At 49.5% G+C, this 23,107-nt stretch overlaps 1 protein-coding gene and 1 long non-coding RNA gene across 3 annotated transcripts in view; one reads left to right on the top strand and one right to left on the bottom strand.

Moving 5' to 3' along the window:
• Positions 1 to 13,628, bottom strand: part of ZFAT (zinc finger and AT-hook domain containing) — a 192,673-nt gene extending 179,045 nt beyond the window's left edge. The window contains exon 1 of one of the 2 annotated variants that reach the window (XM_028105589.2): positions 13,508 to 13,628. In XM_028105589.2, the coding sequence (XP_027961390.1) occupies positions 13,508 to 13,526 (19 nt within the window). In that variant the 5' untranslated portion in view covers positions 13,527 to 13,628. Of the gene's footprint in view, positions 1 to 12,847; positions 12,878 to 13,507 lie in introns of those variants that run through there. The other variant, XM_028105590.2, reaches the window with a different exon arrangement.
• On the top strand, positions 11,890 to 16,471 carry LOC148164599 (uncharacterized). The gene is made up of 2 exons (XR_015768054.1): positions 11,890 to 12,408; positions 12,691 to 16,471. It is a non-coding gene; the product is annotated as an uncharacterized LOC148164599 (long non-coding RNA).
• Positions 16,472 to 23,107: the final 6,636 nt, after the last annotated feature.

The raw sequence follows: 23,107 nt of genomic DNA, 5'->3' as shown, positions 1-23,107 counted from the left end.
AAGCCCACAGGGGAAGGAAGAGCCAGAGCCCCAGGGATCGGGAGATGCCACCGGGTCCCTGTAGCCATTGTTTAATGACCAGGACTGTTTTCTGATTAGACCTGTCCAGCCCTTGTTTCCTCACTCTACTTCCCAGGTTATTTTAAAGATGAACTGTTTCTTCTAGCATCGCCCGAAGTGCACTGCCTGACACCCGTTAGTGAAGATGCCACCTGCCCGGTCCCCATTTCATGTGCAGCCTACTCAGACCCCACCCCTGGTAACCTGGGCAAAAGGGCAAAAATAAAGCCCTTAGAAAGGCTGACTCTGGCTCACCCCTTCTCCTGCCTGGGCAAGGCTTCAATTCAATGCACGCGTGACGTATACTTGCCCAGATAAAGCAGGGGTGCGAGGGCCAGGAGGAGAGAAAAGCACAGAGCAGCATTTCCGGGGCTGTTCCTGCTCAAGGAGAAGCTCTGGAGGGACTGCCACTCAGCCACCAGCACTCAAGAGACCCCCTCCAAGCATCTGCTGTCCTACAGAAACAGGAGCACTGGCATGATTTCAAATTCTCTAACAGCCACATTAAAACAAAAAGAAACAAGTAAAATCAATTTTAACAACATGTCTTCTGTAATCCAGGTTATCCAAAATACTACCATTTCACTTATAATCCATTTGTAAAAGATTGATGAGAAATTTCATTTTTTTTTTTCTTTTTGTATCAAGTCTTCAAAATCCGGTGTATGGTTTCCACTTACAGCATACCAAAGTTTGCACTAGACACAAATCCAGTATTCACTTTGTTTCCAAAACCCCAGGCAACTTTTCCACTGCAGATCAGAGAAACGTTGGCATGCGGACCCCACTCCCCCACATCCAGCAGGACCGGAGAGGGCCTCTACCACCCCAACGTCTTTGGGACCCACCAAGTTAGGAAAACCAACACAGGAATTAGGAAATTTAGACCATGTCGACGAGTCCCTGTCCACACTGTTATGAGAGAGGCAGAGGACAAAGGAATGTTTTAATTTATTACTGTCATGGGCTTAGAAGCCACCTGTCTGCTCCAGGCTCCTGAGGTCATAATCAAAAGAGACCAAATAAAATAAAAGCCTGGGCAGGAACAGAAGGCAGATATGGGAAACATGCAAATTCAACTTCAAATTGTAAATGTCCGCTCTACTTATTATGAAAGTCTGAGACAGGTCTCAGTGATAAAGTAGTCTGAACTTGAAAACTAATTCGAGGAGAAAGAACTACCCTGTAATATCCAGATGTGTCGAAGTTTTTTTCAAATTCCAGAACAGAGCTTTAAATTAAGCAGGAAGAGCCAGGGGGAAAGGAATTCTCCAAACCCCACCGGCCACGCACCCCAGCCTACCAGAATGATCTGGCCCACTCTTCCTAGTAACTAAGATGTGAAGTAAGTATTGGGTATATTCTCCAAATGCCTGGGGTATTAGGGAAAGAAGTAATTTTTAACCTATGTTCATCAGCTTCATAATACAACATTTAGTAAGTGCCTAATATGTGTCACACATTACGCTGGGCACATTTAGAAATGAGTAAGATACAGACCCTCCCACTTTGTTCATAAGAATAATTTAAAGTGACTGTGGTTTTATTTGTGGTCTAATTTCATACTCTTGCCTTGGAAAGGACAGAGAAGTGCCTAAATCCGGCCTCCTGGCCAGTGTCCAGATGGGACGGACAGCCCTATCAGACCCTTGCCTTCAGTGTCTGAACAGCTACCATTTATGTCTACCCAGCTGGGAACTTTAGAAGGTCAGGCAACTGCCCTTTCTCCCTGCCCTGGCTTCAGCTAGTGCAGCCTCAGGGTGACCCTGGCAAGGCCAGCCCCTCGGCCTTATCTGAACAGGCCATCCAGGGGTCCCAGGGGTCTTCTCCCTTGCAAGCCCGGCAGCCCAGTCCTTCAGCCACACCTAATGGGTCCCCAAGCTTGGCTACGGCCAGGCCAGTCCTGGCGCGCAGGGCGCGTATCTCCTAAACCACCTGCCGCAGGTCTATATACACACATGTCCCCTAGGGGGCGATAAAGGGCAAAGGAGAACTCCGGCCTCCAGGAGCTAGTTCAGATCCACAAGCTTGAAATTCTACAAAGTGGGTAGGGCTGGCAGGTGCCTGCAGTCTGGTTAGCAGACTTGTTTTAGATCGGGAACCTTTCTTCAAGTCTCAGCTCCAACCTCACTTTCTCAGACAGCCCTTTCTTAAACCCCCTTCAGTATAACTGAGGTCTTGGTTACTCTGTCTTGCCCTCCCTGTATTCACTTTAGCAGTAATTACCACCACGTGTAATCGTGTATTTAATGGTGTGTTTGTTTAACCTCTGTCTCCCCTAATAGACTGTATGCTCTAAAAACATCAATTTCATTTCATTCAAGATACAGTTAAAAGCTTAAAAAGATCAATGCTGCAGGCTAATAAAGACATTTACCTATAAACAGAGAAATGCTGCCGAATTCCTTTGTTGTGAGGACGAGAGCATTTCCAGAGTGTTCACTCTGAGGCCCTGAGGATGTTACCCAAGTCACTCCTCATTCTCACTTCCTGGCAAAACAAGTCAAGACCTCCTGCTGGGGAGACACCCGATGAGCTCTGGGAGCTCTGGGTGCGGGCCACCGGCCAGTCCCCCGCAGGGAGAAAGCTCTTCACTGCTCTGGTTCTCCAACTCTGCAAAATGGGACTAAACGCAGCATTCGGAACAGTGGTTTTGAAGAGAAAGCAGACCCAGACAAAGGGCCTGAAAGTGAGATGCTCCGTGAGAGAGAAGAGGGTCCAGATGTGCGCAGGGCACCCACCCCCCGCAAGGGGACGTCCTACTTCAACCGCACAGCTTCTAGGGGAGTTCTGCTCCTTCCTGGACACTTACACCCTGTGTACACAAACAGTGACACTCTGCGCTCCCTGCGTCCACGTCCCCACAAAAAAAGAAGCAAAAGTCAGTCCTTTCACTGAAATACAAAAAATACACTCAACCCAAACATTCAAGCACTTAAAGTAGAAAAATAGTAAATAAGCATTTATGGAGATAATCCCTAAAGTGAAATACAAAAAGAAACAAATGAACAGAACTGGACTTTAACTGAGCAACATAGGGGCGCCTGAGTGGCTCAGTCGGTTAAACGTCTGCCTTCAGCTCAGGTCATGATCTCAGGGTCCTGGGATCGAGCCCCAGGTCAGACTCTGCTCCGCGGGGAGTCTGCTTTTCCTTCTCACTCTCCCTCTGCCTACTGCCCCCCCCCCCCGCTTGTGCGCGCGCTCTCTCTCTCTCTCTCTCTCTCTCTGTATGAAATAAGTAAAATCTTTAAATAAAAAAAGAAAAATGAGCAACATAACTGCACTGAAATGGGAGGGAAGGGCAGGGGAGGGTAAACCAGGTCACTTTGGAAGCTGGTGTTTGCACCCCCCTCGGCCCCCGTTAAAAGAGACACAGAGATCTGATTAAATACTGAACTCGAGTTAGTGGGTCTCTTTCCCAGAGACACAGGTTAGCAATTTGGAAACTATTTTTAGTAGATCCTAGGACTGAGCAAATAAGTAACTTGCTGTGGGTACTGGGAGGCAGTCTCTCTGGGTCAGAGAAGGGAGTTACAGATACGGAAAGGGAAGGGTGGAGTAGATGCCGGTGCCTTTGGAATTGGAAAGATCTGCAGATATGGACGTGGGTCGGCCACATCTGAACTTTCTACGCGTCTGCGTGGTAGATGCGCACACGCGCCCATTTCCCCGCTGTGCTTAAGGAGAAACAGTGACACTCCAGCCATCATGGCTCACCTAGTCCCACATCTCCATCTCTCAATACCATGCTCCACTTGAACCCGTTCTCCTCTAGAAACAGCCGATTCCAGAGCTGGGGAGGGAATACCTTGTTGTACAGAGACCAGGGAAGTTGTCAGAGAACAAGGGGGCACATCAAAGAGGCTTCGATTAGCCAAATGTGGGGAAATTGGGATATCAAATTAAATAATATAAAGGATCCCAAACCAATGAATAAAGAATTCATGAGTCCAGTTTTATAAAAAACGGGACACTCTCACTCACACAGAAAGACAACTAATAAATGCAGAAGAAATGATGGCATTCAAGACACATTATCTGGCAACCCTCAGTGCTAACGGGGTCTGGCAAGAGTCATCAGTGGAGGCTAAAACGAGGGGTGGAGAAAGTCTGAGCAATGAAGAGGAGCGGGCCAGGGACACGGTCCCAAAATATCTCACTGTGAGACAATTTCCAAGGAGAAAAACAGTAACTGTCCCTCGAGAGAAGCTGACCCCCTCCAACGTGCAGGGCCATGGGTCGGCGCCACGTCTGTGGTGCTTGCACCCACACTGCAGGATCCAAATGGGATCAACGATGAAACTCCGCGCAAGGCCCAAGGGAGGGACGCTCTACAAAATAACGGGTCCATACTCTTCAAAACTCAGTGTCGTGGAACACAAAGACACAGGAACCGCTCCCTGTTCAAAGGGTAAAGGGACACAATGACCGAACGCAGTGCTTGAGCCATGATTTCCGTCTGCTTTATATGAAATTGTTGGAACTGGTGAAACTGGCTTTCAGCTGGTGAAATCTGAATAGCGCTACATCGACGTTCCTGTCTCACTTTGACCCTCGTAAGGTGATGATGTGGGAGAATGTCCTTGTTTAGAGCACACAAACACTGGAAATATTTAGGAGCAAGTCAAAGGGCATTATGTCTGCAACTCGGCTGCCAGGGCTTTGAAGAGAAGGGAGGGGGCAGGGGAAGGGCAGGGGACACGTCCTGGGATGTCCTCAGTCCAGCAACTCACCAATGACCCGGAACATGACCAGTCTTGACCCACAGGACCCTCATTGTCACACCCTGCCTCTCAGCGGCTCAGACCACACACACGGGCACAGTTTAGGAACCACAGAGATAAGGCAGGCACCGGGCACCAGGGCTGGTCAGGAACATCCGCAGGGAATTGCCCCACTGATGGCAGCAGTGCAAGAAAAAGCAGAGAAAGAGGGAAAGATGGAGGGCAACCCCACTCCGGGCCAACAGCAATCTCTGGCAGGCAACACGTCAGGTTAAGAGCACAACTATGGACGCTTCTAGACTCTGCCAGAAAAGCAGGAAGATCCAGAGTAGGAGGGTGCGGTTCCACCCCCCAAGAGAGCGAGGCAGTGCAGTACCTCTCACGGTGCGTGGGACTGTAGGAGGGGGAGCTCTCGGCCAAGGTGATTTTCAGGTCCTGCCATTGCAGGGCCAAGGCAGCGGCCGGGCAGCAAGCAGAGGGCCCAGGGATGGCGGGCACTGGCGGGTGGGGGCCAGCAGCACAGCCTGGGGGTCTCCAGCAGCGACTCGGAATCTCTCCCCAGCCACCTGGGGACCCTGTACTCAGCTCAGCCTGCTCTTGGTCGGTGAGCCCTCAGGGGCCCCCTGAAGGCACCCACTTGAGCAGCAGCTTCAGAGTCCACCTGTTAGAAAATAAACTCACAGACGTTTAGCTCCCATGTTACAGAAATGGAAACAGGCTCCAAGGAGCCCTGTCACATGGTGGGGCCGAAATTCCAAGCTGGGTCTCTGAGACTCCACAGTCTGTGCCATCCTCCAGTGCCTACATTTCCAGGGCACCCCCAGGGGCTGGGCAGGGGGACGGGGGCCCCAGATTCAGTCAGCGGACAGGCAGGGCCAGCGAAGGCTGTCCCGGCTCAGCTCTCAGGCCCGGCCCTGGATACAGAAGGCAGGAGGCTGTGGAGGGTCAGTGAGGGACTCTGGGCGCACGGAGGCTGCTCACCCTGCGGGGCTCCTTTGTGCCTCCCTCCCTGCCTTTACCCCTGCTCTGCTCTCTGCCCTCCCGCCACCCTGGTCAGGGCTCCGATGTCACCCTAAGGCTTTGAGGAGGCCCTCCCTCAACCCCAGGCGGCAACCTTGACACCGTCCCCCTCACTCTACTCTGTACAATCTGTAGCACTGCCTGCCCCCCACACACTGCACAACTCCGTGAGTCGATGCACAAGCGTGTGGTCGTGGAACCATCCCCACAACTGACAACACACAACAGAACTCCCCCCCCCCAAGCCTGCAGTCCATGCCCCTCCCTGATGGCTCCTGGAACTGAGGACTGTTTTCTGGTCCTGTCAGTCTGCCTTTTCTAGAGGTTCTGAAAACTGGAATCAGTCTTTTGTTTTCAATTGTATTACAATAAACAATTTACCAACTTAGCCATTTTTAAGTGTACAGTTCAGGGGCATTAAGCACATTCTCACTGCTGTGCAGCCACCCCTGCCATCCGTCTCCAGAACTTTTCCTCTTCCCCAACTGAGCCCCATTCCCATGAAAGAATCACTCCCCAGTCCGACCTCCTCCGAGCCCCCAGCAAACACCCTCTACAGCGTCTCCACCGAACTGGCTGCTCCTTCGTCCCTCACGTAAGTGCAATCACACTGTCGGTATCTACCTTCCTGTGCCTGCCTTATTTCACTTAGCACAAGGTGCTCAAAGTTCATCCAAGTCCCAGAACACGTCAGAACTTTTTAAGAAGGAATAACATCTGTGGTACAAAGGCACATTTTGTTCAGCCATTCATCTGTCAATGGACATCTTTATGCTACTGCAAATAATGCTGTATGAACACGGCATACGAATACCTCTGAGTCCTTGAGTTCAATTACTTTGGGTGTTACACAGAACCAGAACTGCTGGATCATATAAAAATTCTAGTTTTCATTTTCTGAGGAACCTCCATACAGTCTCCATAATGACTGCCACTTAGATTCCCGCCAACAGCGCACAAGGGTTCTAACTTCTCCACACGTTCGCAGTAGGTAGTCTTTTGTGCCTGGCTTCTTTCACTTAACATGGTTTGGTTTGGTTTTGGCGTTTTAGGATTTTATTATTAGGTAATCTCAATGCCCAGCGCGGGGCTCAAACCTACAACGCCCAAGATCAAGAGTCACACGCTCTACGGACTGAGCCAGCCAGGCGCCCCTCACTTAACATGTTTCTCAGAAGAATCCATGTTGTTGCCTCACTGGCAGTTCATTCAATTTTATTGATGAGCCATATTCCACTGTGTGGCTGTACCACAACATGTTTAGCGATTCATCCGTTGATGAGCATTTGGGGTGACTCCAATTTAGGGCTACCACAAATGGAGCTGTTATGAACACATGCATACAGGTCTTCACGTGGACACACGTTTCATTTACCTTGGGTAATTACGTAGGAGTGGGACTGCTGAGTTAGATGGTAAGTATGTGTTTGACATTGTAAGAAACCTCCCAATGATTTCCAAAGCGGCTGCGCCATCCTGCCTCCCTCCCCAACCTCCACCTGTGAGTGCTCTAGGTGCTCCACACTCTTACCCGCCTTGGATGTCGTCAGTCTTTGTAGTTTCTGCCACTCTAGCAGCTGTGGAATACATCTTGTCGTGGCTTTAAGTTACAACTCCCCAGTGATAATGATGGTGAGCATCTTTTCCCATGCATCCTGCCCACTTGTATCAGCTCCTCTGCAAAACCTCTCTCAAACCTTTTGCTCATTCTTTAATTGATTTCATCTTCTCTGTGGCTGTGAGAACGGGACTCTCGGGGCCCCCGCAAGTCCCACTTCTGGGGGCACCATTCCTGGAGTACGGCGTGAGCAGTCAGTTGAAGGTTCAGGCCTCAGCCAGGGCCTCGCGCACACAGCAGGACCAGATACGTGTCGGCAGTAGCAGGAAGACGCTGCTTTTATCTCTGGTGACCCAGATCTCCCCCAGCCGCCAGGCCTCAGCAGCAGACCCAGGCCTTTCCCTACAGCCTGGTCCAGGCCCAGGTTCTGGAACCAGGCAAGGTCCTAACTGAGGGCCCATAAGGAGCCTCTCTAAGGGCTCACAGGCCCAATGTGTGCTGGGCTGCTGGTGCCAACACTGAATGACCACGGAGCTCCCTGTCACCACACCTGACCTCTGCTTCTTTGTTTGCAAAGCAGAGATGATATGGCCACTTCACAGGGCTTTTGCGCAGAATAACAGATGTGAAGCACCTGACTGAGCAGGTCTGCAGACATGACAGTTATTATTAGTACCAGACCCTAGCTTACTCCCCCAGCAACTGCATGCTTTCGTAGAGGTCAGGCCTCTATTTCATGTTTTATTGTGTATTATTACAAAATCCCTCTGATTATGCATTTAATTCTCAAAGACACTACTGAAACGTACAAGATGGTCAGGGGAAGAAGGTGAGGCTTCAGAGACAGAAGGAAAAGACAGATGGTAGAAGAAAGGAAAGGAACCTGCCATGTACCAGGTGTGTTCCCAAGCCTCCTCTCCTGGCCCTTTACAACAGGAGCCCTATTTATACACAGGGCAACAGGGGCGCCATGACTCGCCAAGGTCCCACAGCCCTGAGACAGCAGGACCAGGGCTTCCACGGCTTTTTCCATTCTAGGGCCCCCAATCCCTGCACGACCTGAGCCCGGTTCCCCGCCTGTGGCCCAGGGGCAGGGACGTTGGGGCAGGGCTCACGCCGCTCAGGACAGATTCCTGGAGCCCCTAGAAGCTCCCAACCACAGGGTTCCCATCCCCACACCCCGCCCCCCTGTGTGGATGTCCAGTGTTTCTAGACTTATTTGTTGGAAGAGACTTTCCTTTCTGCACTGAATTACCTTGGACCTTTTGTTGAAAACTATGTGTGGGTCCAACTCTGAGCTTCCTGGTCTATTCCACTGATCCCTACTTCACACCATACACAACCTAATTTGAGAGAGATGGTAGACCCCAACCTAAAAGCAAGAAGTACAAAGCTTTAAAAATAAATATATAAACACACTTAGGAGAATATCGTTGTGACCTTAAAGTAGGAGAACATTTCTTAGAAGAGGATACAAAAAACACTACCTATAAAAGCAAAAATAATGGTAAATCAGACTTTATTAAAATTATAAACTTCTGAACAAAAGATAAAATTAAGAAAACTAATAAGTGAGCAGAGACTGGGAAAAAATATTCACAACACATGACAAAGGACTCATATTCAGACTATATATACAGAACTCCTACAAGCCAACAATTACAAAGACAAGCAACCCAATGTTTAAAATAGGCAAAAAATTTAAATCCACATTTCTCCAAAGATGATATACAAATGGCTGATAAAGTCCAAGAAAAGGTACTCAGGATCGCTGGTCATCAAAGAAATGCAAATTAAATGAGATGCTCCCTGCATTCCCTCTAGACTAAATCAAAAGGAAAAACAGTGACAAGGCCAGATGTGGGTGAGCATGTGCAGCAAGTGGAATTCTCCTACGCGGCTGATAGAGGTGCAAAACACTACTATTCCAGGAAGCTATCTGGAAGTTTCTTAAAAAGTTGGGGTGCCTGTGGAGCTCAGTCACTTGAGCGTCTGGCTTTTGATTTCAGCTCAGGTCATGACTTCAGCGTGGTGAGATGGAGCCCCTCCTCAGGCTCAGAGTGAAGCCTGCTTAGGATTCTTTCTCCCTCTCCCTGGCCCTCCCCATCCCCCTCCCAGGCTTGTGCAAAAGTGCGCGTGCTCTCTCACGCTTAAAAAAAAGTTAAATACACTTCTGTCCTACAACCCAGCCATTCCACTACCCAAACGCAATGCAAATATAGGTCTACAAAAAACCCTGTACAAGAATGGTCATGGCATCTTTCTTCACAATAACCAAAACCTGCAAATAAGCTCAGGTGTTTTATCATATAAACATCCATACAATGGAATGCTATTAGAAAATAAAAGAAACACAACCCTGGATCTCAGAACCTCTATGCTGAGTGAAAGAAACCAGACACCAAAGAATTCTATGATGTTCTACGAAAAGCAGGTGTCTGTGGTGACATTACTCAGACCAGTGGTTGCTTGGGGTGAGAGGCAGGAATTGGGTGGGAGGCGGCAAGAAAGAACTTTCCGGAGTGAGGATAAAGTTCTACACTGCCAGGGTGTGGTAACACGGGTGGTAAAACTGTACATTCATGGTCTGTGCATTTCACTATATCTATCATTACACCTCAAAGAAATTGTCTTCACGCAGCTGCCAGCTGCTGAGGCAAACTGGCAGGCCCTATTACCCTCTCGTTGTTCAAAGTTTTCATAAGAAAGTCCCAACAGCTTTCTGCTGTTCGAGAGACCATCCCCACAGACCTCTAGCATCCCCACCCCTGCCTCCGGCCCTAGCACTCACCCAGGTCACACAAAACACAGCTGTGGGTGGCTCACACCTGGGCCTCAGAACCACAGACCCCTCTGCAGTGTACCTCTGCTCACTCTGCAAGTTCCAGTTCAGGCACCTCCTCCTTCAGGAAGGCCCTCCTTGAGTCCCCTGGCCTGAATTCTTGGGGCTCACTCCCATCAGAGCACTGGGCACTTTCTCCTAAGGGAATGGGTTTTCCACTGCTAGGACAGTGCCATGGCCTTAGGAGGAAAGAGTGTGTCAGATTGGACCTTCCATTCCCAGCTCTTGGCACAAACATCTGGGTGAACCCAGGAATCAGCTTGGCAGTGGAAAAAAAAAAAAAAAAAGGAAAAGAAAAGGTCCTGAGGGGCAGAGAAGTGGTGGTGGCCCCTGAAGGAAAGATCTGGTGGCAAAAAGGCAGAGTATTGACACAGAGAAGGAAGCCAGGAAGGGCCCCACAAGGAGCCGTGGCAATGTCTTACAAGGCCCTCCAGGACGCCAGGAAGCCCAAGACCCCCAGTTCCAGAATGCTGCTCCCAAAGCCTCCTGCTCCCCGTTTCCAGGTGCCAAGGCTGAGTGGGTCCTGGCAGCCCCCGAGGGCCCCAGCAAAGCCAGGGGCTGCTCTGAAGCCAGGTACCCCACCCTGCCCATCCTGTGTCAGCCCAGACCCAGTTTGGGGGCACAAAGGCACCAGCTTCCAGACTTCAATACATTGCAGTTCCATTTGTTACACGATTTAAAAGAACAAAGAAAAGTCTGTTACCAGATTTAAAATCCTTTTTATATTAATATGCCAAGCATAATCTTTTTATAAGCAAACTCAATTACCTATATATTTTCTGTTTCTTGACAAAAAAGAGAGGCAACTTCAAATCTGTAATAAATGTTTAATATGTCTATTTCTTTCACTCCCGGATTCCTTTTTTTTTCTTTAAAAAATTAAAGTCTACCGCACCTTTCCAACCACAAGTGTTTCCAAGTTGCAAGTCGATGACAACGCGCTAGGCTTTACGACGGAGAGATCAGGTCTGGGTCGGGAAGGGATAAATACCAGCGCCACCAGGCCCTGAGCAGGGAACAGGATTAGGTTTCCTTTTGCAGGTGGAGGGAAGGCACAAGGGTTCCAAGAGTTGCAAGATTTCCCTCAGGACAGGAATCTGGTGATTGGCAGATCTCTGGACCCAGAGCACGCGCTCCCTCCACCCTCCCAATTGTTCCAGCCCTTAAAGTTGACACCTGCCCTTGAGAAATTTCAAAGACAGTGAAATTTTAACAGAATAAACAGCTGAGAACAAAGAGAAAACTTCACTCCAGGCTCAGTCCCTTCTACAGAATTAAATCGGCCCAGCTTGATGGGGAGGTTTTCAGAGGCAGCATGCTTGAAACTATCTTTAAAAGGAAATGTAATGAAGGAGAGTCTTTTCAATATACCTAATTCTTGACTGCCCTTGCCCTAGGCAGAAATTTAATTCTACTTAAGGACAACTATCTTTAAGAAGTTGTTATGCAAATTATAAGGCAAGGGGAGAAAAGGAACAGAAACCATTTTCCCAGGTAAACGAGAAAGGCTGAGAAGGCTGAGAATTACCCGGTGGTAACTGATCTCTAATTTACTGCGATGACCATCGCAGTCAGCTAACCACCTAACACCCGGGCCCTACAGACCCTATGCAACTCCACCCTATCACGTATTACACTGCTTCCCCTAAATCAACCTAACAACCAAGCAAAACAGGCAACTCCTTTCAGAAATGAGCTGATCACGAGTTGACAATAATACATTTAAAAAACCTGATCTCGCGTTAATTCCAGCTGGAAATTGAAACTACAACAAATGCCCAGGTTTCTTTTCTAAAACTGTTAACCCCCAAAGAGGCGAGGTAGGCAGTTTGTTCTGTGTATCAGCAGTAGTGGAGTTACTTGGGAGGGGGAAGGCAGCAAATCAGGCAAGTCATTATCTTAAGAAAGCATGCGGGCGTAGTTCAGGGGTCCTGACCCACAGCTGTGGCTCTGGGTCCGCTCTGCCACGCACTCCACACACGCCAGGGTCGGACCCAACAGCGGGATGAGGGCTCCTGACCGCTGCCTGGCATGGAGAGAGGGGTGCCATGCACGGCTCTGGCCGGAGAGTGAGTGGCATCCCACGGCCAGCACACAAAAGCTCCGGGTGTCTTCTTCAGCCTTCCGCCGGGGACACTCACTGCAGCCGCTTCAACACGAAACGCTAGGCTCAGAAGATGAAGCTGAAAGAACGGCTGTGGAGGGTAAGCCCCTAGCCCCTAAGTCTGTCATTTCTGAAAAGTCACTGGGCTCTGCAAGGAACCCAGACTGGAAGAGGCAGGAGACCTGTTCACTCATTCTTCCACTCCCCAAGGGCATACTGAGCACTTACTGGGGGCCGAGCACTGATAGGGGGATGGAAGCAGAGCCAGGCAAGCCAAGTCTGGATTTCATCCCAAATTGGAGGAAGTTGGTTCTTAAAGCCTCTGCTCTGTCATTTTAAAACTGTATGAAGTTGACCTCTCTGAAGCTTTGTCCCTCATTAGTAAACGACACACAAATTGGCACTGGTGGGAGAACTGAGAAGCAAAACAGCCTGAGGCCAGTGCCAGCGAGGGGACGATGCTGTTAACCACAGGAGGAACGCCAAGCTCAAGGTTAAGGGTCTCGGACCAGGTGTTAGGTGGAAAGTCCAATACCTACTGCGGCAGTCAACAGAGAAGCCGGTTCGGCGGCGAAACCAGAGACGGCTGCCTGGAGGAGGTGATCTGAGCTTAACTTTAAAGGGTAAGGAACCGGGCGGCAGGTAGAGGGTAAACGACAGGCCATCACAGCAGGTTACAGTCACCAGCAGCAACGGTATTCCCTGGCGTTTATGGCTCCCTCTACAGGACAAAAAGCTGTCCTCCAGCAGCTCAGTCGAACCCTGTCCCTACGTGAGTCTAAAGGAGCTACCCATTTCACAGAAGAGGAAACTGAGGCCGAGCACAAAGGCGGCCCCAGCCAGGGACCGCAGGTCAGAGCTGGCAGGCCGGGGATTCGAACCTCCCGCCGGCCAGGACGCCGGCGCTCCGTCGCCCTGGAGACAGCCCCGCGCGCGCGCGCAGTTTCCCCTCGCTCACTCGGGCTCTCATTCTCGTGACTTTTTTTTAAATAAAACCCCGAGGCGGCGGGATACCACCAACGACTGAACGTGCCGTCGAAGGACGCCGCTACGTCCGCTCTCCGCCCTGGGCCGCGGATCCCTCCGCCGCCCGGCGGCCCGCGCGCTTCTTCTCGACTCCAAACTCGAAACGGGTTCCCGCGCGCCGCGCCGCACCCCACCCCCACCTCATCCCCACCCCAACCCCCAGCCCGGCTCACCTGCCGCCCGCGTCTCCATGGCAACGCCCCCACCGCGGAGGAAAAAAAAGCCTCGGGCTCTTCCGGGCTCCCTCCCGCGCCGACCGCGAAGGCGAGGCGCCCCGCTGATGCTTCGCTTTTTATTTTTATTTTTTTAAGAAAAGAGCCGGCGAGGTTATGGCGAATCTGCGGCATTCAACATGGCGGATGGAGTCTTCGCCCTCCTCTTCACGGGGCGCTGACGCCGGCGTAGCGTACGTCAGCCTCGGATGACCCTCCCCCAGCGCCGAGCGCGTCTATGCTGGGCGGTCTAGTGCGCATGTTCCGGTCCGGCGGCCGCGCTTTGCGTCCCGCTCCGCGGGTTCCAGCGCTCCGCTTTTTGAGCCACTCCTGGGACGGTGCTAACGAGAGGCCTGGAATGCGGATCGCAGGATTGGGAGTCTTCCCATTTCTGCCGGGAGCCAGCAGATCTACCTGCCTGCGCGTCCTTGGACTCACCTGACGTGGAGCCACTGGGCTAGACGTGCAAGAATTCTGGGTTCGTGTCCCAGTTCTGCCCTTTACTAACTAATTTGGGGCAGCGATTTAACTTTACTTGGGCTCAGTTTACTAATTTGTCAGTCGGGGTGATTACAGCCTGCCTCCCTTTCGAGGGTTGCTGTGTTTCCCCGAAGCGGGATGCTCTCCGCTGGGGGCATCCGGCTCGATGTAGTCCGGTTCGTGCAGCCAGAATTCAGCAGCCTGGAGCCATGTGGAGAAAGCGCCTTCCGTCCTGACTGTCCTGCAGAAAGTCTCAGATGCGTGTGAGCACGCCTCTAGAACGCTCGCTCATTTTCCTGAGTCTGGCGCACAGCCTTCTTTCTGCAGGCAGCCTGTCTGCTTTAGATGTCATGACCTTGTTTCCAGTTTTTGTTGTGAAGGGGATCCGCTCTGCCACTTCCTTTAGATCTCAGTTCTAGTGACCTCTCCAAGGGGGCCCTCCCGCACCACCGCATCCAAAGTAACCCTCCTAAGTACCTTTCTGTTTTCTGCACCGTTATCTGTTAGCGCCTGACCTGAATTTATCTCCATCTGTCTTGGTCATCCCTTTGGCCCCAGAAACTAGAAATGAGCCTGACAGTTACGTATTGAATAAATTAATGAGTTTTGTGTGGCTTGTATTTTTAAGGCTATCTTTTGTTTATAACAAATGATGTTTTTCATTTTTGGTAGTATAGTTTTCTTTTTAAACACAACTGCTTTACATTTTTAAGAATTAGTCAACTTTCAAGAAAAGGGTACATATGCAGAGACAAGGGGAAAAATGTAAAAGGGAACCCCGGGTGAGATATCTGGAAAACACTGATTTATTTTTATGGTTCCCTGGAAAAGCTTATCTTTGCCTGTTGCAAGTCTTTTTTTCTGGAACAACCTCCACTCTTGCTACTCAATTCGAGATAGTCTTTGGACAGCCCTGACACTCATGCCCGTGTGTTCCCTCGGCTCTGGCTCCTATTTACCTTGCCCCATTCCCCACTAAGTTGCATTTATGTGTTTACACAGCCCCCTGCCCACGAGCTGGCCCAGGAGCACAGAAACCACATAGGTCTTTCTCGTGCTGGTTTCCCAGGTCCTACTGCGCGGTAGTAGTACTAAATGAACCCATTCGTTCCCATCATCACCTGTGTTTCAGTAGTAAAATGCCTACAGACATTGAGCTTTAGGATGACATCAAATTTCTCAGGAAACTTGTGTCTTGCTCCTTAATCCTGTTCTTGGGGGATAAAGAGTCATTATAAGACCCCAAATTTGGGCAGTCCACTAGAGACATGTTCAGAGAAATCTCCTTAACCTCTTGTTTCATTTCATCGGCATGACAACTAGGAGGTTAAGTTGGACAGATACTGTTATTGTTCTTTTCTAGATGAGAAAAGGAATGTTCAGAGAGGTGATGTGGCTTTTTGAGATTACACAGCCAGCCAGTGAAGACCCAGGTGTGGAACGGGTCTCTCCACGCCCAGTGTTCTTCGCATTTTACCACATCACCATCAGAGACTTGTCCAAACGACCCACCATGCCTCCCACAGAGCCAAGTCCAAGGTAATCATAGGGTTCCTGCCACACACCCACCACATCCTACGTCACAAACAGATGGCTAGGTGGAGCCCATCACAGATTTCATTTGGAAATGAACTGCCCAAAAAGCTGCATTGATGAGCTTTTCCGTTTAGAACTATAAATATTTATAATAATCACTATTTTGCTGTGAATCGATTTCCATCAGGAAATTAGAGTTGTTCTGGTTGCTTACAATATTGGTTTTGTGCTGGGTTGCTTTCTTGCAGCAGCAATAAATGTTAGCTATTGATTAGCAGATGGATTGCTCCTGGATGTTATAACCAAAGTGAATTTTGGAAATGAAGCAATTTAAAATTTGCCTCAGAATATTAACAAAGTCGAATTAAAAAAAAAAAAAACAACTGTGGATTATGGGTGATGGTCCTGAGTTAATTATTTGGACAGCTACAATTTTCTATATTATTCCCATGGCATTTTCTTCCTCCTCTATACAAAGAAAATTCACTGAACACTTATCGTTACTGAAAACCGGCCTGGCCACAGGCATATGGAAACAGAGAGTCCCTTTCTATGGGACCAGATTTGCAAATGGAGAGACAAATACACCCCTGGCTCATCCATCACTCTGCTGAGTGCTTTGCATATTTTCAATCAGCAAACATCTTTATTCTTTTCATTTGCCAGTAATACCTCAAAATGCCTTCCAATTAATGAAGAAATACTGGTAAAATTAAATATAAATTGCTCAGAATTATATAATTAATGGCTTCCTACTTCCACAATGGTTCCCAGAGAAGATCAAGCTTCCCAGCTGGCCCTTTGGTGGCAATCAGCCCCTCGAGGCTAGCACATGAAAGAATTTATGTCGATAGGTTTACCAACATGAAATGGCTGCTAGTTATATAATAAATATCCTATGTAATTGAATATATTTGTGTCAATAATTTTTATAATTATATCTCATAGCTGCATGACAAATCGGCATTTACACGAAAAGAATATATACACGATTTTATAAGACACTTTCATGGAAGCAGGTTTTGATAAAGGATATACACAGGTGACCTCAAAATAATGGGCCTCGAGGCACACGGCAATGATAACATCAGAGGTAGGGATAATCACAGGCTGAGTGAAGTGTTAAAAACCTACATAGGCACACCATAGAGAAAAATCCATTTAAAACTGTATAGAAGAAAAGGGGATAGTAATATTAGAACGATATGAGCAGTCTCACTGAACAAAATTAGGACCTCAGGAGCGACGTCTTTTCTGAATTCTGTTTTTTCCGTGGCCATTGAGGGCCATCACGTCTGCATGTACCCTGAGCCCCCAAATATCGATCTCAATAGTATTTTTCATTAGCGGTAGCCAGGGTTCCTTCAAAGTAGCTGAGTCTGTGTTTGGGAACGGGGAAATTGGAACGGCCTGAAACATCTTGCTAACGCCAGAAAAGCAGAAAACTGCAAAAGTGCTGGGCTATTGCTGGAAGGCAGCAGTTAGCTGAGAACAGGGGGTCCCTCCCCCCAGGCTGTGATAGCTTGTACATCACAAAGAATAGCTAGGTCTCTGGTTTTTGATCTCCGGGAACAAGGTGAGTCTACGAAAGGCAGGAGACTTTCACGATAAAAAAGGAAAAGTTGTTATGTGTAATTGCAAAGCATACTGTAATTCAGAGAAAGGGTAAAAATGGAATATTTTAGTAAGTGAATTAGGTGTATATGGGGATCTGTTCCTACTTGAGGTTCCTCTACATCTGCTTATGAAGTGGTCTATCTGTACAAGTTGAGAAGAGTAGGTAAGTTTATTACAAGTAAGTCAACATTTTCCAGAAAGAGTAGAAACTGTACCCAAACCAGGAAGGGCTGGTCCAGACCAGCGGTCTCATAAATAACCAGGTAAAAGAGGGTTCAGAAATGGTGTGGCAAGTTAATGGATTAGCCAAATGTCCTAGGAGGATTGCCAACAGATTCAGCGGCTACCCGGCCCTGCCAATTACAATGAAATGCTAATGATGCGTAATGAAGTTCGTCGTAAACAGACAGGACGTGAAGTATCTGAGACTTACTGTACATGGAGACTTACCGTACAAGAACTTGCTTGTAAGTCCTGTTGACATGGCAGTTGAACCCGATATGACAGAGGGTGCCCCAACCAGCGAATGCCTACTGCCAGTTGAGCCACCTTGAAGGATTCTGCGGTCCAGCTAAGAATCCAAGAGTCAATGACCCCGAAGCTGTGATTTCAATGTACCCGGGGAGGAGATAATCTCTCCCTTTTGGGTCTGATATTGCAATCCTGGAAAAGTACAAAAACAAGTTTTATAGCGAGAACAAAGAAATTGGTCAAATCAATAGTTACGATTTTTACAAATAGGATCTGGGTGCAGTAAAAACGTTTGGGGTTTTTGGGTGTTTGAAGCATTCAAGAGATGCTCTTACATGTATAGTTATATTGAAATGGGGTAATTTGACTAAGTGTGTAAATGGTGAAGGAAATATGATTTGTAAGGTTTTAAGTTTTTATCAGTGGTGTTTGAATAGTTTACAAAAAAGTTAATGGATTTGTAAGTATAATAAACATTCTTTAAACCAACTGCAAGCAGTAGTAACTGGGCCGTGTGAAAGAAGGGCCGTGTGTGGCCTTGGATCCCAGCAACAAGAAGGAAAAACAGCATTGCCAGAGCCCAGCAGAGTGCCAGGCTCATCACTGGGGCCCAGTAAACAGTTATGCAGTGAAGGGAGGGGGTGGGGGAGGGGGTGAACCCAGGAGGTGAGGAAAAGGAACAATGCATAATTACACACTGATTTAATGGTTGTTGCGTGGATGGCACTGTTAGATGTTTAGAATAGGAAAAAAAAAAGGGATTTTGAAAAAGCACAGGCATCTGGGCATCTGTGACTAGAGAGCTGATTCATCCAAACATGTTTCAAAGAATAAGGCTGATATATCAGCTCAGATAAGGGGTGTGCTCTAAGATACACCACTGAGTGAAAAGCAGGGTTCAGGACAGTGCATGGTGCGTGCTACCGTTTGGGGAACACTTTTTATTGGCTATGCATGAACGCGATTATACATGCATTAGAGAGTCTCTACAAATACAGAAAAGGAACTGGAGGCGGCAGACAGCTTTGAGCACGTCTGCGCCTAGGGATCTGGGCTCACAGGGAGATAGAGTTTCCACTGAACGTTCTTCTGAAACAGCTGAACGTTTGTCCACGCGCCTAGAATGCCTTTCCAGAGAAGAGGAGGAGGGAAGGAGGGAGGGGACTGGAAGGCCCAGCTCGGAGTTCTATGAGGTCCTCGTTCTATGACGCAGAAGCTGTGGGACTTTAGACAAGTCGCTTATGTGCATTGTGCTTTCCTTCTCGGGGTAGCAAGGTGTTGATCCCATGTCGGGGGGAATTGTGAGAGACGAACGAGGCAGCAGTTCAGAAGCTCGGTGGGCACTGTGGTGGCTGTGCTGGGTCACGTTGCTTCAGTCCACCTGGGGACCAAAGACACGGCGACACAGGGCCAGGAGAGGACAGAAGAGCACACAGATAGAATGTCAGGAGGTCTGCATTCTGGTCCGGGCATTGCCACCCACCCACTGTGGGACTTAGAGTCTGGATTTCAGTCCCCTCGTCTGTTAAATGACAGCGGTGGTGGAGCAGGGAGTAACGAGATGGCTTCTCAGGCCCACGTCAACAACAACGATGAAAGAGCATAATATTGTTTTGAATCTTCTCATAAATGATGCATGAAAACCCCCCGGAGAAGGTCGCGATACGCAACCAGCACTTAAATGTGCAGAAAGTGTGTACAAGGTTGCTACAGTGTGTGCAGGGTCTGGTCTCAGGGGCAGAGGAGAGGAGGAACTTGTAGAAAGGAACAGCAGGGGCTAAGCCGACAGGCCCTGGAGCCACACAATATGCCAGGTTTTAGTTGTTCTCGTAAAGGCCAGCAGAAAGGAAAGGTGTCTGTGGGAAGTCCTACAACAGTGGCCCCCAATAACCCATGCCTCCCTGACATCACATGCGTGGGTAACCCCCTCCCACACTGACTGTGGCATTGACTTTGTGACGTGCTTTGACCAAGGGGACACACACAGAGGCTTGACCAGCCCTTTCACACTGGGTATTTCCCTCCTGGGACGCTCCCCCAGAAGCCAGCCACCATGCTGTAGGGAAGCTCAAGCTAGAATGCCCAATGACGAGGCCCCATGGCAAGGGACTCCAGAGGATAAGAGACTCTCCTGGTCATTCAGGGTCCAGCCACTCCCCAGCCAATGCAGCCATGTGAGGGACATCGGCTACTCAATGGGGCACCGAAGAACCACCAGCCGGACCCACTCAACCCATGAAATGGAGAGAAATTGGAGGTTTTTGTTGGGCAGCAATAGGGAACAGGCACGAGATATCACCCAACTTTGCCTTGCAAGAAGCTCGAACTTCAGTTTCAAGGGTTTGAGATCTCCTGCTTCAGTTTGGGGGAAGATAGCTTTAAAGCTTGCTCCCCGGAAGCAAAAGGGGAATGAGATCAATAGACCTCCGGGTGGGCTCTAAGCTGTTTCACTAAAAGGGACTTACTGAAGAAGAAAGGAGAAACTTGGCGAGGCCTTCAGGGTGGTTGGAATTTGGATCAAAGAAGGTCAGTAGGCAGCTCTGAAAGCGGCAGGAGCAGAAAGCACCAAGAAGGACAAGCCGGGGAGGGGCTGACCACAGAGGGGAGTCATGCCAGGAACGTTCGAGGTGGCAGGAAGCAGGCATTCCCGAAGAACCCCAGAGTCAAATATTCCATGCAGCTCTTAGTTCTGCTGGTCTGGGCAACTCTCAGACCACATCCATCACTTGAGGCTGTTAACCTTAAAAGTAAAACATTTTAACGGCAAAAATGGGTTTATTCCAGATGAGCAGACAACTGCAGCTCGGGATGAGCAAGTTAGGGCAAAAACACAGGCAAGGCCCACAAACAAAGGAGAGGAATGTTATTGTATGGGGAAGAAGGAGGAAGTTGGAAGGGGTTGTGTTGAAGGAAAGGCCACTGGAGAAAGACAGGAGGAGTTCGGGGCCGCTGAGGGGGTTCCCACGGCCACACTGCAGGGGTGGCCCAGCTCCTCTGGGGGACAACGCGCATCTTTTCCGTTAGGCCTGTAATTGACTCCCTCCTGTAATTGAGATTGAAGGCTGTGGCTCCCCTCTCCAGTGCCCCAAGTCCCCCTGCGTGGGCCTTCTCTTCATACCTTTCCCTAGGTCCAGAAAATATGATCACCAGGCAGAGCTGCTGTGGAGGTAAATCTCCTTGCAGCTGCCAAAACGGGGAAATGAAACCAAACAAATGATTGTCACCACATGGGCCCGATTTTCTTGAGTTTTCCATGCCCTTCATGTTCATCATCTCACAGCCTTCCCCACCATCCTATAGGGCAGTGAGACAACAGTGAACAGAGGGATGAAGGACTTTCCCAGTGTCACCTCGGGACCGGAGGCAGGGCCTCACGAAGAGCCCAGGCCTTTCTGTGTGGCCCTTCGACCACCCCCTTCCGCTTCTGAAGACTTGTCCAGGGAATAAGGGCCCTGTAGCATACGGTGCGGAGAGCCCTTCTTTCATGTGAGTCCCCAGGGAATGTACAGAGAGGCACGCAGGGCGGGACCAGCAGCCCTGGGGTGTGTGCTTAGCCAGAAGAGTGGTGTGAGCTGCGCTGGGGGAGAAAGCCTAATTAGGAAAAGGTCATGGCCCCAGCTGCCTGGCCCAGATCTTTGCTGTGAGATGCCACATTCCACTCGCTCTGCTGGCCTTTGCTTGGCCGCAGGGCATTCCACATGTCCCCGCGGTTTCCCTGAGCATCCACTGGGCCTGCTGCTGAGTCTCACGGCCCCACCAGAAGTGGCTGGCTGCTTTCTAATGATGGCGGACTCAAGGTCAATGCCAACATGGTGCCTGCCAGCCTTCTGCCTCACTTCAGTCACTGATGCTGGAGAGAGAGGAGGCAGGAGGCTCCCATTTTAATAAAATTCTCTAAAATTCTCATATGTAGCTTTTCAGCCCAAACCCAAAGCTCACAGGCTGGTGGAAGGCCCCAGAGTGGAGGGATGGAAGTTCTAGTCCACTCAGTGTTTGCAGTACAAGTAACGGCTTCATGCCGAACCGGACACGCTTCGCCTCACCTAACATGTCACCATTTCTTAAAGATGCCGGGTCTTTTTCCAACTCTCAGCTGTTGTACAGGTCTAGAACACTTTCCCCACGTTTCTCCACCTGTCAGACTCCTTTACATCCTTCAAAACCCTAACCAAATGCCCCCTGCTCTGTGAAGGCGTCCTTACTCCCCAGGCAGAGTCAGTGACTCAACCAGTCCTTTTCCCTGACTCCTACGTGCTGCGCCACACCTGTGAATGCACCTGTCTTCCCTGTTGAACAGGGAGCTGCAGGACCTGACTCACCTCTGTCCACCTGCTCCCCCCCCCCCAGGAGATGATCTGAGCACACATGGCTAACTCAGTTGGTAGCAAACTGACAATTTAGCATAAGGGAATGAAAGAACTGTCAGGATGTTTGCTGAGTAACACTTGGGAGGAATTCATTAAGAAAAAAAGGTCAGATCATTCGTTCATTCCTAAAGCATTGACAGGGTGCCTACCAAGTACCAGAAGTGTTCTCTAGAGACCACAAATGTGGTCACAGCATCAGTTCCCCGGAATTTCATAACCCAATAGAGGGAATGATGCATTAGAAGAGAAGCGTAGTAGGTGTGTCGTGCAGAAGAGAGAAGGGCTTGGGACTAAAAGCAAGGAGGACACGGCCCAGCCTGAAGGCTCAGAGAAGACGCCTCCACTAGAAGGCATAACTCAAGGGGAGTGGGGGCGTTCGGTAGGGAGACTGCTCCAGACTGAAGGAACAGCCAGGGACAAGGTGCAGGAAGGAAGAAACAGCAAGCTGGACACAGGACGCCTGGTGGTGACGGGAGGCAAGAAGAGAAGGAAGCAGAGGTTACCCTATTACATTCAGAGGTAACTCTCCTTGGCCCCTATTATTCAGGTGGCTGTTTTGGGTTGTCCCTCCATAGCCCCAGGCAAAGGCGAAAGATGACTCATGCACAAGCTCTCACCGGGCCATCCCCCTTGTGAGGGGCGGCTTACATTGTTGAGACAGGTGCCGGGATCCTGAGATGGAGCCCAGCTGGCTGGCCCAAAAGGCAAACAGGAGAAGAGCATGATGTCACCTTGTCCCCTCTGGATGACTGACACAAGCTGAGAGGCGCCTCTCACCTTACAGATGAGGAAGACTCCGAGAAAAGGAATGGTAAGATGGCTCAGCAAGAGAAGCAGGAATCGGGGGCCTGGGGACACGGAGCTGCAAGGACACTCTCCCTGACCTTATGGCACTTACAACCCTTCATGGGCTCAATTGTGTCCCCCCAAAATTCATACATTGCAGCCCTAACCCCCAAGTATGTCAGGATGTGACTGTATTTGGAGACAGGACCTTTAGGAGCTAATTAAGTAAAATGAAGTTGTAGGGGTGGGTCCTAATCCATTATGACTGGTGTCTTTGAAATGAGACCAAGACCCAGACATCCAC

This window comes from Eumetopias jubatus, unplaced genomic scaffold, assembly GCF_037043125.1.
Source record: "Eumetopias jubatus isolate StellerSeaLion01/CBP00866 unplaced genomic scaffold, mEumJub1_p1.0 scaffold_4, whole genome shotgun sequence".
Lineage (NCBI taxonomy): Eukaryota > Metazoa > Chordata > Mammalia > Carnivora > Otariidae > Eumetopias > Eumetopias jubatus.
This window is presented reverse-complemented; position numbering and strand designations above follow the sequence as displayed.